Raw genomic sequence first — 11,633 nt, 5'->3', positions numbered from 1 at the left:
TTTTTATTTTTTACAGAGACAGGGTCTTACAATGTTGCCCAGGTTGATCTCAAACTCATGGTCTCAAGTGATCTTCCCATGTTGGTCTCCCAAAGTGCTGGGATTATAGGCATGAGCCACTGAGCCCAGCCAGGAATTGATTTCTTAATAGAGGCCAAGAAATCAAGATCAATGGATGACATGTGGTGAGAGCCTTCTTGCTGGCAGAAACTCTACAGAGTCCTGAGGCAGCCCGATGTATCACATGGGAGGAGGCTGAGCATTCTCAGTTCCATTCCCATGATAACTCATTAATCTATTAACCCATCAATCTATGAATGGATTAATCCATTTATGACGGCTCCACCGTCATAACCCAGTAACCTCTTAAAGGACCCACTTCTCAATACTGCACACTGGGGATTAAGTTTCAACATGAGGTTTGGAGGTGATATTTAAGCTATAGAAGTACCCATGACACAGTGTTGCCATTAATGTGTTTTCAAGTAAATCTTCATTCTACTGTCATTAAAGCACAAGGGCTGTGTCTTAACTCACTTTTTAATAGCTTGTTTTATATTTTTCGTAGAGATGAGGGGGCTCTCACTATATTGCCCAGGCTGGTCTCAAACACCTCATTTCAAGTGATCCTCCTGCCTCAACCTCTCAAAGTGCAGGGATTACAGATGTGAGCCACCATACCTGGCTTTTTAATAGATTTTAAAAGATATAATTTACATACAGTAGGGACCACCTGTTTAAAGTTAAAAGCAATTCAATGACTTTTAATAAATTCACAGAGTTACGTAACCATTATTAGAATCGAATGTTAGAACATTTCTGTTATCCCCCCAAAGGAAATATTGTATTTCTTATCAATCACTTCCTTTCCTCTTACCCACCCTATTTCCAACTCTTAGCCCTGGGCAGCCACTAATCCATATTCTGTCTTTATAAATTTGCTTTTTCTGGACATCTTCCATAAATATTATCAGTAATTTATTTTTTGTGTAGCCTGTTCAGACATACAGTAGGTGATTAGGAAATATGTACTCAATGAGTGAGTGAGGATACAAAAGATGGAGAAACTGACAGAAAATCTGTATTCTAGTCCTAGTTCTGTCCTTTATATATGTAACCTAGAGAAAAATCACTTGCCCTTTCAGATGCTCAGCTTTCTAATCTGCAAAGGAGGGTTAATCATATCTGCTGTCCTTATGCCAAAAGGTCATGGTGCGGGTCAAATGAGAAAACTCACTTGGAAGTGTTTTGTATATTTAAGTATTCTATATAGATGTAAGAGTAATTTAAATTTGTGTCTACTATCATTCCTTGAAATACCTATAAAAACAGATGACCTATTACACCAATAACAGAGAGGAAGGCAAAAACAACAGAGTTCAAGCACCAACCAGTGGACATATGCCCCTCGTCCCTTCTCCTGGAACGTTTGCAGTTAATTCAGGAAAAAGGTCTTAAAATTACAGGTATCCAACTTCTGTCACCACACAAGTTTCCCAGTCAAATGGGGAGATAAAAATCTGTTTTAGAGTGATTAAACTTAATTCACTGGAAGAAAAAATGATGACATAACTTTCTCTTATCTTTTCACTTTCAGGAAGTTCTAATTAACATGCTCATTCTTCTCTCCTGCAGGGTGTTTGCATCAGTAGGAAAGAGGGGAGATTCCCGTCTAAGAGTGAGCTCTTCATTGCCTCGCCAGAAGGGGAGAAGAGACTCTTGTCCATCATGGTCCCTTTCTCTCTCTCTTGGTTTAGAGGAATTTGTAAAGGTGTGGAATGCAAGTAGATTTATTTCCCAAATGGAAAATTCAGACTCTGTAGAGAGACATACAGGACAGAGGTGGCAGGAGATTATTAGAATAAAACGTCTAAATCTAATAGCATATTTTGAAAAACAAAAAACCTGGCCTTGTATGTGAAGATTTATCCTTAGATAAACTTTTTTCCCACCCAATGTGTTTGTAAAGGAAACTCTTCAAGTTCCATCCTTTCACAGAAATTAGAAGAGTCTCAGATCTTGTTCTAGTCCAGGATGGAGTTTGGAATAAAGCTCAGGAGCATGGGAGATGCTAGGTTAAGTCTTTCATGTATTTTATGTGGGTCCTTCTCAAAATACAATGTACATAAGAATCACTTGTGACTGGACCTGGTGGCTCACACCTGTAATCTCAGCACTTTGGGAGGCCGAGATGGGAAGATCGCTTGAGGCCAGGAGTTTGAGGTCAGCCTGGGCAACATAGCAAGACTCCATCTCTAAAAAAAAAAATAAAATAATCCAGGCCTGGTGGTTCTTGCATGTAGCCCCAGCTATTTGGGAGGCAGAGGCAGGTGGATCTCTTGAATCTAGGAGTTTGAAGCTTCAGTGAGCTATGATTGAACCACTACACTCCAACCTGGGTGACAGAGGGAGATCCTGTCTCTTAAAAAAAAAAAAAATCAGCTGGGCGCAGTGGTGGCTCATGCCTATGTCCCAGCACTTTGGGAGGCAGAGGTGAGAGGATTGCCTGAGCCCACAGGTTCGAGACCAACCTGGGCAATTTGTTGAGACCTTGTCTCTACAATAAATCAAAAAAATTAGCTGGGCGTCGTGGCATGTGCATGTGCTTCCAGCTACTTGAATGGCTGAGGTGGGAGGATTGCCTGAGCCCAGCATATCAAGGGTGTGGTGGCCATGAATGTGCCACTACACTCCAGCCTGGGTGACAGTGAGACTCTGACTCAAAAAAAAAAAAAAATCACCTTGGGAGATTCTTAAAATGCATATTTGAATTCAGTAGTTTGGGGGAAGGGCTTAAGATTCTACATTCTAACAAGTAGATAGTGCTATTGCTGCTAGTTCATGGGCCACACTTGGTGAGCAAAATCGCATGGCGTAGCATCTTCATGGTCCTAGGAGGACTCTGTTTTACAGAGGAGGAAGCTGAAGTTCAGTCTTCCTGGCTCAATCTCTTTTTTTTTCTTTTCTTTTGAGTTAGAGTCTCACTCCGTTGGCCAGGCTAGAGTGCTATGGCATGCTCACGGCCACCCCAGCGTCGACCTGCTGGGCTCAGGCAACCTTTCTGCCTCAGTCTTCCAAGTAGCTGGAACTACAGCATGTGCTACCATGCCCAGCTAATTTTTTTTTAAATTGTAGAGACAGGTCTCAACAAATTGCCCAGGCTGGTCTTGAACCTGTGGGCTCAGGTCTCAGCAAGTTGCCTGGGCTGGTCTTGAACCCACAGGTTCACGCAATCACTTGCTTTGGTCTCCTAAAGTGCTGGGATTACAGGCTGAGCCACTGAGCCTGGCCGCTCAATCTCATTTTAAACCCAGGTCTGCCCGCCTCCAAATCTTGTACTCCTAACCAGAATCTCAACTGATGTTGGGCCAAGGTCCCTGAGTTCTCTCCTTGTCCTCTCTTCCCGGGTAGTGATGAGCTCATCTCAGGCTGAGGCCCAGGCACGTGTTTGCCTGGAGTCTCCATGTTATATTATTCCTTCCTCAGGCAGGGTGAGCTACTCACGAACTCAGGCGTATCCTGGAGCCTGCAGAGGTGTCTCCATGACCTCATGCTTCTGTTCTAGCCTGCCCTGTTAACAGCTCATCCCACCGGCCCTCCCTACCTGCCACAGATAGTGTCTAGGATTGCAGTGGCCCTGGGACTCACTTTCTTTTTTTTTCTTTTTTTGAGTTGGAGTCTCACTCTGTCGTCCAGACTGGAGTGCAGTGGCCACTCCCGGCCACCGCGGCCTCGACCTGCTGGGCTCCGGCAATCCTTCCGCCTCAGCCTTCCGAGTAGCCGGAATTACAGGCATGCGCCACCACGCCCGGCTGATTTTTGATTTTTATTGTAGAGATGAGGTCTCGCTGCCTAGGCGGGTCTCGAACCCACAGGCTTGGACAATCCACTCACCTCAGCCTCCCAAAGGCGCGGGATTACAGGCTGAGCCACTGAGCCCGGCAACTTCACTCTCAACTTCCTGCCTTAGCTGTCTGCTGTCCTCTCCTCCTCCTTCAGCCATGGCCCCAACACCCTTACCTGGTCTTCTTTTCTGTCTTATCACTGTCTCTTGGTATCTTCATTCCACAGGAGCTAGGGATTTTTAGTAATGCCCTAGATCCTCAAGAGGAACAAAGAGTGTGCTGTGGACCCCTGCCCGGGATTCAGGGCAAGACTCAGGCCCTCCAGGAACACAGGACTCGCGCTGGTGGCAGCTACAGCAGGACAGGCTGCTGGCCAGGGGTTGCAGGCGAGTATTCTGTTTGCTTAAGAAAACAAACGACACTGAGTGTGTGATTGAGGGAGAGGGTGCTTGTGCCAGAGAGATTGGAGAGAGTCTACCAAGTACCGGTCGCCCCAGTAACCCCTGTTCCTCTGTTCTTTCTTCTCCACGGAGCTAGCGGAAGTTATCCTGCCCCTTATGTCACATTCCTACACCTGTTCCTTTTGCCTGGACCCAGGTTGAAGGAAGCTCATAGAATGTTTGAACAGGGGAGTAACTTAGACCAAGGTGCAGCAAACTCTTCCTGTAAAGGACCAGATAATAAATATTTTAGGATCTGTGGGCCAAATGGTCTCAGTCACAACTACTCATCTGTGACTTTGCAGCACAAAAGCCGGCAGAGACAATATGTAATCAAACGGGCTAGGCTGTGACCCATTCAGACTTTATTTATGGACACTGAAATCTGAATTTCACACAGCTTTCATGCAAAATATTGTCTTCCTTTCTTCCTTTTGATTTTCCCCCAATCAGTTAAAAATGTAAAGACAATTCTTAGGTTGCGGGGCTAATCTCTTCTTAGCTTTGGTTGATGCCCTCATTGGACACATGGGGATGCTGAAACCCGAGCGCACCTTGCTAGTGGAGGTATGGTCAGAGCACTTGGCTGCACTGGCACTCCTGACATGCCACAATGCCTGTGTCCCATGGGTGGTTCCAGGCAGAGCAACAAAGGCCAAGGCCAACCCACCAGGATACCAGAATCCTCCAGTTTTCCAGTCTTGATCATGCCTACGCTTCCATATTCTTCCTGGTTTCCGAAACCTAAGGAGAGGCATATTTTGGTTGAATGATTGTAAGCTCAGGGACTGTGGGTGGCTGCGTGTCAGGAAGCACTCCTAAAATTCCTGGCCCTGATGAATTGATTAAAGGAGAGGTACTTACAGGCTAGTCTTGCCTGTGGGCTATTATCCTATCACTCACAGGGCATGATTATTAGATTATTTCGACAGTAAGGAGACTGGTGTACTCTGCAAAATAATAACGTATTTATGTGTGTACACGTTTACCAATCATGGATGCAGTAAACTGACACTCAGGGAAGCTAGGGGACTTGCCCTTGGTCACATAGCCAGTGGCAGAGGCTGCACTCGGATCCAGGTTTTATCTCACGTCAGGGGCTGCATTCCTCATTGTCCTATTGTCTTAAAGTGAAAGGTGACGAGGCAATGAAGTAATTCTCTAGGAAAGCATGAACAATTTCCCTTTCTCCACCTCCCTCTTCTTCCTCTGCCCCTCCCCCCTCAGTCCCCATATATACATCCAAATCTCCACAAAGCTTTGCTTGTCTGCACACCTTCACCTTTAAACTGACTTTCACAGCTGGGCCAGGAACCTTCCATCCACAGCTACACCCCTGACTGGTGAATGGTGAGGGTGCCTGCCCAACTTTCCCCTTCTGCAAAAAGACCAGCCACCTCCGGACAGCTGGCCCTCAAGCATTCCTTATAGGATCTGAGGTAAGCAATGGGGATTCTTGAGTACTTTGCTGTGAAGCCCTAGACTGCTGCCATATTTGGAAATGGAGGTTGGTGGGGGAGGGAGAGGTCAACTTTTTGAGTGTTTATGGAAGGATAAGTCGTGACTGCATGAGGAGCTGCTTGTCCAGTTTAACAACAAGAGGAATCGAGCCTTGTTGGAAAGAGGCCAGGGGGTCTAGGAGACCCAGAGAGGAATTCTCAAGAGATGCTACAAAGCCTGTGGAGTTTGAAAGAATTGACTAAGAGAGACACTGAAGCTCAGATCATGTGACAGAGGATAGCGCTGCCAGCCCTGGGTACCGCCTCCAGTGTTGGCTGTTGCTCCAGAAACAGGTCTTCTCTGTTCTTCCTCCCAGTCTAGATGTGGGGAGTAGTTTCTTCAGGTGTGAGGCCAGCGCCTGGAATAAGAAAGGGTTTAAATGATTGTGGGAGGAAGTAAGAAAGAAAGGGAGAAGGAAAGAAAGAGAGGGAGGAAAGAAGGGAGGGTGGAAGGAAGGAATGAAAGAAAGAGTGAAGGCAGGCAAAAGGCAAAGAGAGAAGGCGCTGGAAAGAAATTCTCTGCATACAATTACAATAAATAGATAATGGTGTTAAGTTCCTCTAGCTTGGAGGCTCTTCACGCAGTCATTCCCAATTGGCACTTTACAGGAAGGTTTTAAAGATGATTCATCTAGAAATCTGATACCTCCCTCTTATTCATTTACTTAAAAAGTAAATGCTTAGAGTCAAAAGTTGAGTGAGTCACTTGAGGTGGCACAGTGGATGTGTGACCCTGACCTGCCCTTTGTGCCCCTCCCAAGGACCAGGACTAACTTCTCCAACCCTTGTGATGAGGAGTCAAGGCTGGCCACCTCTGGGGAGGACAAAAAGTCATCTGTGTGCCTGGTGACTTAAGGGTAGAACTCAGATAAGCACATGTCTAGTTAAGCACACATCCATCCTCCTGGATTTAGACTCCCTAGACATAGTCTTTGGCACATTAGATCCCCCATTCCTTCACTCTTCTTGGTTAAATTTTGACTAGCAAGTTGGAAACTAGAGATAAGAGTAACAGAGATGGAAGGAGTTCCAGGGTTTGTGGGTACAGATGGCCAGAATGGGGAAGGGCAGGCAGAGAGATGGCAAGTCCAGCCAGCATGAGATTGAAGAGTAGAAAGACCCCCGCTTCACCTCACTGCACCCCAGCAAGGCCACAAGTTTGACACTTTTAAGCCAGGGGACCCACCTTAGTCTCAGGTTTCCCATCCATGTGCCCTGAGGTTGACCTAGGCAGATCCAAAGAGCATTAATTGGGGATATACCAGGCCCGCTGAGAGGGCCTGTCTCAGGGATGCCTCCCTGTCTTCCAGCAGGCCCTCCTGTCTTCCTTTGCTGGCAATGGGCTCCCGAATGCAGATGGCTGCCCTCCCTTGTCTGGGTCTCATCCTCCTTCTCTGGAGTCAGGTGCCAGGGGCCCAGGGCCAAGAATTTCGATTTGGGCCCTGCCAAGTGAAGGGGGTTATGCTCCGGGAACTGCAAGAGGCCTTCTGGGCTGTGAAGGACACTGTGGTGAGTAGCATTGCTTGGGACCCAGCTGCAGGGGTTACAATGGAGGGAGGATACGGCTTTATGATCACTGAGCTCTCCGCAGCTTGCTAGTCAGTTTTCCATATGATAACTCTGGGAAGTCAGAAGGTGCCACAGACTCAGGAAGATGTGACCAACCTTTAGTAAAATAGCCAGAGCCCAAGGGAAAGAAAGAGCGCTTGATTCACCAAGGCTCATCCTGGATGGGTTCTCTGGCTCTAAATCCAAGAACTAGGATGAGCAACTGGACTGTGGAGGGAGCTCCCAGGGTAAGGGGCAGCTCTGGGGTGCAGCTGGTCCTCCCCCACCCTCCCCTTCTCACTATGTGGAACATGGAGGCAAAATCCTGACCTTAGTGGTTCTTAAACCAAATAGGTTTATTTTGTCCTGTTTCAAAAGACCCAAGGAATCAAACAACTCCCTCAGCAAGTTCGTGTTTAGGTTCTAAGAACTCCTGGAATTCCATTTGCCCCGGGGGTGGGGTGGAGGGATTGGTCAAGCTTAGTAGTTTTCTATAGCTGGAACCTTGTGCACTGCCCCCAGGGGCCAGCTCAGCACAGCCCTTCCTAGTTTCTCCTCTGGTCCCTCTGGCCTCTCACAGATTGGATAGATTTAGGAGTCTGAGAAAGCAGCGCATATTTGCAAAGTCAGTTTCTATGCTGACTCCTAACCTGGAGACATCTTTTCTTTGTGTTCTCAAAGCAAGCTCAGGATAACATCACAAGTGTCCGGCTGCTGCAACAGGAAGTTCTGCAGAACGTCTCGGTAATCAGACCTTGGGGAAGGACAAACCCTCTGTGGGGCTGGTCTACTATGGGTGGGCATGGGGGATCATCACAGGGGAGGCTGATGGAAACCTTCAGTCTTGGACTGGCATTACACAAGACAGGGGTGGGCAGTGAGCCAGGAAAGTCAGTGTCTGGGGTTATCACTATGTGGTATGTGTGTGCTGTGTTATGGGGAGGCGGTGGGGATTGAGGCTTGTAAGCATCTTTCTCCACTGAACTAGAGAACTGTCACCTATCTTCTATTTTTATTTCTCTTTGGTTTGCGTAGACCCAATGGGCATCTACTCTCTTCCATTTCCTTCTTTTTCCCTCACCCATTCCTGTCTTCTCATTATCCATCTAGTCAGTCAGTAACAAACGTACTGAGCCCTGATCCCTGAAAGGTGCTGCTCCCCACAGTGCTAGAGTGCAATTGCTGTGTTCAAGGACGTTCATTTCTCCTTATTTCTTCTGTTTCCAGTCATCTCCCCACCAAATCTCAACCAACAAGTCCAAGGTCAAGTGCTTTTCAGGGTCTATCACCTCCTCGTAGATATTAGAGAGGCTGTGTGGTGTAGAAGAAAGAAAATATTAACCAGATGGGCGGTCCGGAGTCCTGGGAGCTGGGCTTTGTGTTTGCTACTGACTGGCTGTTTGATCTCAGGCAGGCCACTTCTCTCTCTGAGTCTGGGTTCCTCCTGTAACACAAAATTGCTGATCCACATAGCCCCATCTGATCTAAGGTTCAACATCACCTCTTAGAAGGTCCCTGCCTCTTTTGTGCTTATCTTGCATGGGGAGGCTTTGGGTTGTTCCTTGGGGGCCAGGGTGGGCAAAGGCTCAGCAGTGACCCAGACCCTCCCCAGGATGCTGAGAGCTGTTACCTCATCTATGCCATGCTGAAGTTCTACTTGAATACTGTTTTCAAAAACTACCACAATAGAACAGTTGAATTCAGGATCATGAAGTCATCTTCTTCTCTGGCCAACAACTTTATTGTCATCATGTCACAACTGCAACCCAGCGTGAGTAGCACAGGCTCTGGACACCGGCAGTTCTGGGTTCAAGTCTAGATCTGCTTCTAATCAGTTGGGTGACTCTTTTCAAGGTTCTCAACCTCTCTGGGCTTCAGTTTTGTAATCTGTAAAATGGGGATGATCACTCCTACCTGGCAGGATTGTGTGAGAATTAAAAGATGCACCCCCTGCCACATGGTAGGAGTTCAGCATTGGCTACCCTTGAGGATGCAGAATTTGGCCCTGTCCACTCAGGCCTTGGGAGCACCAGGAAGAGTGGAAGTAGCTTGCTTCTGCTCCCACCTAACACTTGACACAACTTTTTCCCTCCTGTTATACAGCAGGAAGATGAGATGCTCTCCATCAGTGAGAGTGCGCATAGGCGATTTCTGCTGTTCCGGGGAGCATTCAGACAGGTAAGGTCTTGCCCATCCAACAGAAGTAGACTAGCCTGAACAGTCACACGAGGGCGCCTCAGAGACTAATGCAGAATTTAATGCAGGGGACTCCTCCAGGCTTGCCCAAAAGCCACCGGCTAAGCAGGGGCACAGGTATATTTGCATCAATTGCCATAATGCATAAGCATCACAAACTCAGTGGCCCTTTTTTCTGCCAGCTTTTCAAGTTAAAATGCTATTATATTTCCCTACAAGATCATTTCACTTGCTTTCACAGGTTTTCTCTGTGAGAGTGTTTTATGGGTACTCTAGGCAGGTACCTGAAGTAAGGGAGAAAAAAGAAAGATACCCCACCTCCACCCCATACACATCTGCAATATTTTCCATAATGCTCAAGGGGTCTAGTTTGTGAAAAGAAATTAAGGGAAACTATATTGACTTTTCCCAAATTAAGACAACAAAGAAAACTCAAATTTCATTCCCAATCACTCCTTTAAACAAATATGATTTTGATCCCTTTTTTGAGGAACGGATACATCAACCTATAAATAAATGGTGAACAGCAATGACATGTGACAGAGAGGAGCCACCTGGGCTCATCTCCTCATCCACACAGTAGACTCAGGTGGTAGGCCACATCCACTCCACGCTGATATCTGTGGCATCTTATTGTTAGAGGTACCAGAGGCTTTCTGCTTCCTCCTTGCTGTCTGCTACTCACTAGTTCACTAATCCTCACCCCAGAAGCAGACAAACACTCACAGATGGGGGACAATTGAGGCAGGTGAGTCGTTTGTAAGGTGAGCTGGCCCATGAACGGAAGTCAGGCCTGTTCTAGGCACGGCAGGTTGGGAGGAAGACTACACTTATAGCTAACATGGCCAACCTTCAACTCTCCTTCCCCTTAACCTTCAACTCTCCTTCCCTTTAGTTGGACATCGAAGCAGCTCTGATCAAAGCCTTTGGGGAACTGGACATTCTCTTGGCCTGGATGGAGAAATTCTACCAGCACTGAATGCCTAGACCAGGATCCCCTCCTGGTCTGCTCCCTGTGTTATTTCAGTGGGTGTCCCTTCCTGTGTTGTTCTCTGGGCACTTCATATCCTTGGCCATGGATCTCCTTCTTGGCCCAAGTTTATCATCAGACATCTTTCTTTAAGCAGCCCAGTGACAATCATGGAAGACTCCTATGGATGCTGTGAATAGTATACAATGAGAATGCCTGTATTTATTACAACTCTATTTAATTATTGTCAGTGTTTCAACTGAAGTTATATTTATTTGTGAGACTGTAAGTTCCATAAGGCAGCAGAGTATTGTGCCCATCTTTCTCTTTTAACTCTCCATGATCCTTCCCACAGTGTGGGACCATGGGTGGATGCTCAATAAATACTCAATAAACTGTGGTTTTTGTTGTTGTTGTTGTTGTTTGCCTTTCTTTGGATTGTTAAGAAAAATGAGGGATGCTGGGATACAAACTTAAACTTTAGGGCATGGAACTCACACTGGCTTATGACGTCTGCAGGGACAGAGCTTTGGAGGGTGGGTGAGGGGCACTGGTTTAAAAAGTAAATGATAAAAAGTGAAATTGTAAGTTAAAGTGTCCAGCACAAAGCAGATGCTCATTAAACATTTCATTTCCCGTTCATACTACCAGCCCCACCCCACCATCCCTTTCTTTTGGGTGCCCTCCTTTTCTTGTCCTAGTCATTCTTTCCTTATCTGTTACTTGAGAGGGTGCCAGTGTCAAGCTGACATTGCTGAGGCTGCCATTGTACCTGGAGGTACTGTCCAATCTGTGATGATGTTCCAAATGAATAAAAGGCAACACAACTCAAGTCTGACAGCCTTTCCTTTCTGTTTCTGGACAAGTGCCCCCTGTGACTGTACTGCATAGCTGAGAAAGGACTTCTTCCCAATAGCAAGACTGGGCATCCTATAGTTACCAGCTCTGGCTGAACTTTGTAGCTGACATCAATCTAAAGATATAATGTTCGACTATGACCTTGCTCCACAAATTTAAGAGAAATAGCATATGTAGGAGGTGGGTGGGATGCCTCTTCTTCCATGACATAAATTCATTTCCTGCTCAGAAACTCCTGCTGCCTTGCTATTGCTTTCCTTCCCTGCCTTGCTATTTG

General features: G+C 46.5%; 1 protein-coding gene across 1 annotated transcript; it reads left to right on the top strand.

Moving 5' to 3' along the window:
- The first annotated feature begins 4,813 nt into the window (after window positions 1–4,813).
- On the top strand, window positions 4,814–10,507 carry IL24 (interleukin 24). Its single transcript, XM_008055706.2, has 7 exons — window positions 4,814–4,852; window positions 5,909–5,974; window positions 7,090–7,293; window positions 8,014–8,076; window positions 8,945–9,103; window positions 9,436–9,510; window positions 10,424–10,507. The coding sequence occupies exons 1-7, from the start codon at window positions 4,814–4,816 to the stop codon at window positions 10,505–10,507; spliced, it is 690 nt and encodes a 229-aa protein (XP_008053897.2).
- Window positions 10,508–11,633: the final 1,126 nt, after the last annotated feature.

This window comes from Carlito syrichta, unplaced genomic scaffold (genome assembly GCF_000164805.1).
Source record: "Carlito syrichta isolate Samal-C Ts95f unplaced genomic scaffold, Tarsius_syrichta-2.0.1 Scaffold301930, whole genome shotgun sequence".
In the NCBI taxonomy this organism is placed as follows: Eukaryota; Metazoa; Chordata; class Mammalia; order Primates; family Tarsiidae; genus Carlito; species Carlito syrichta.
The sequence above is the reverse complement of the archived record's forward strand: the minus strand, read 5'-3'. Positions and strand labels throughout refer to the sequence as shown.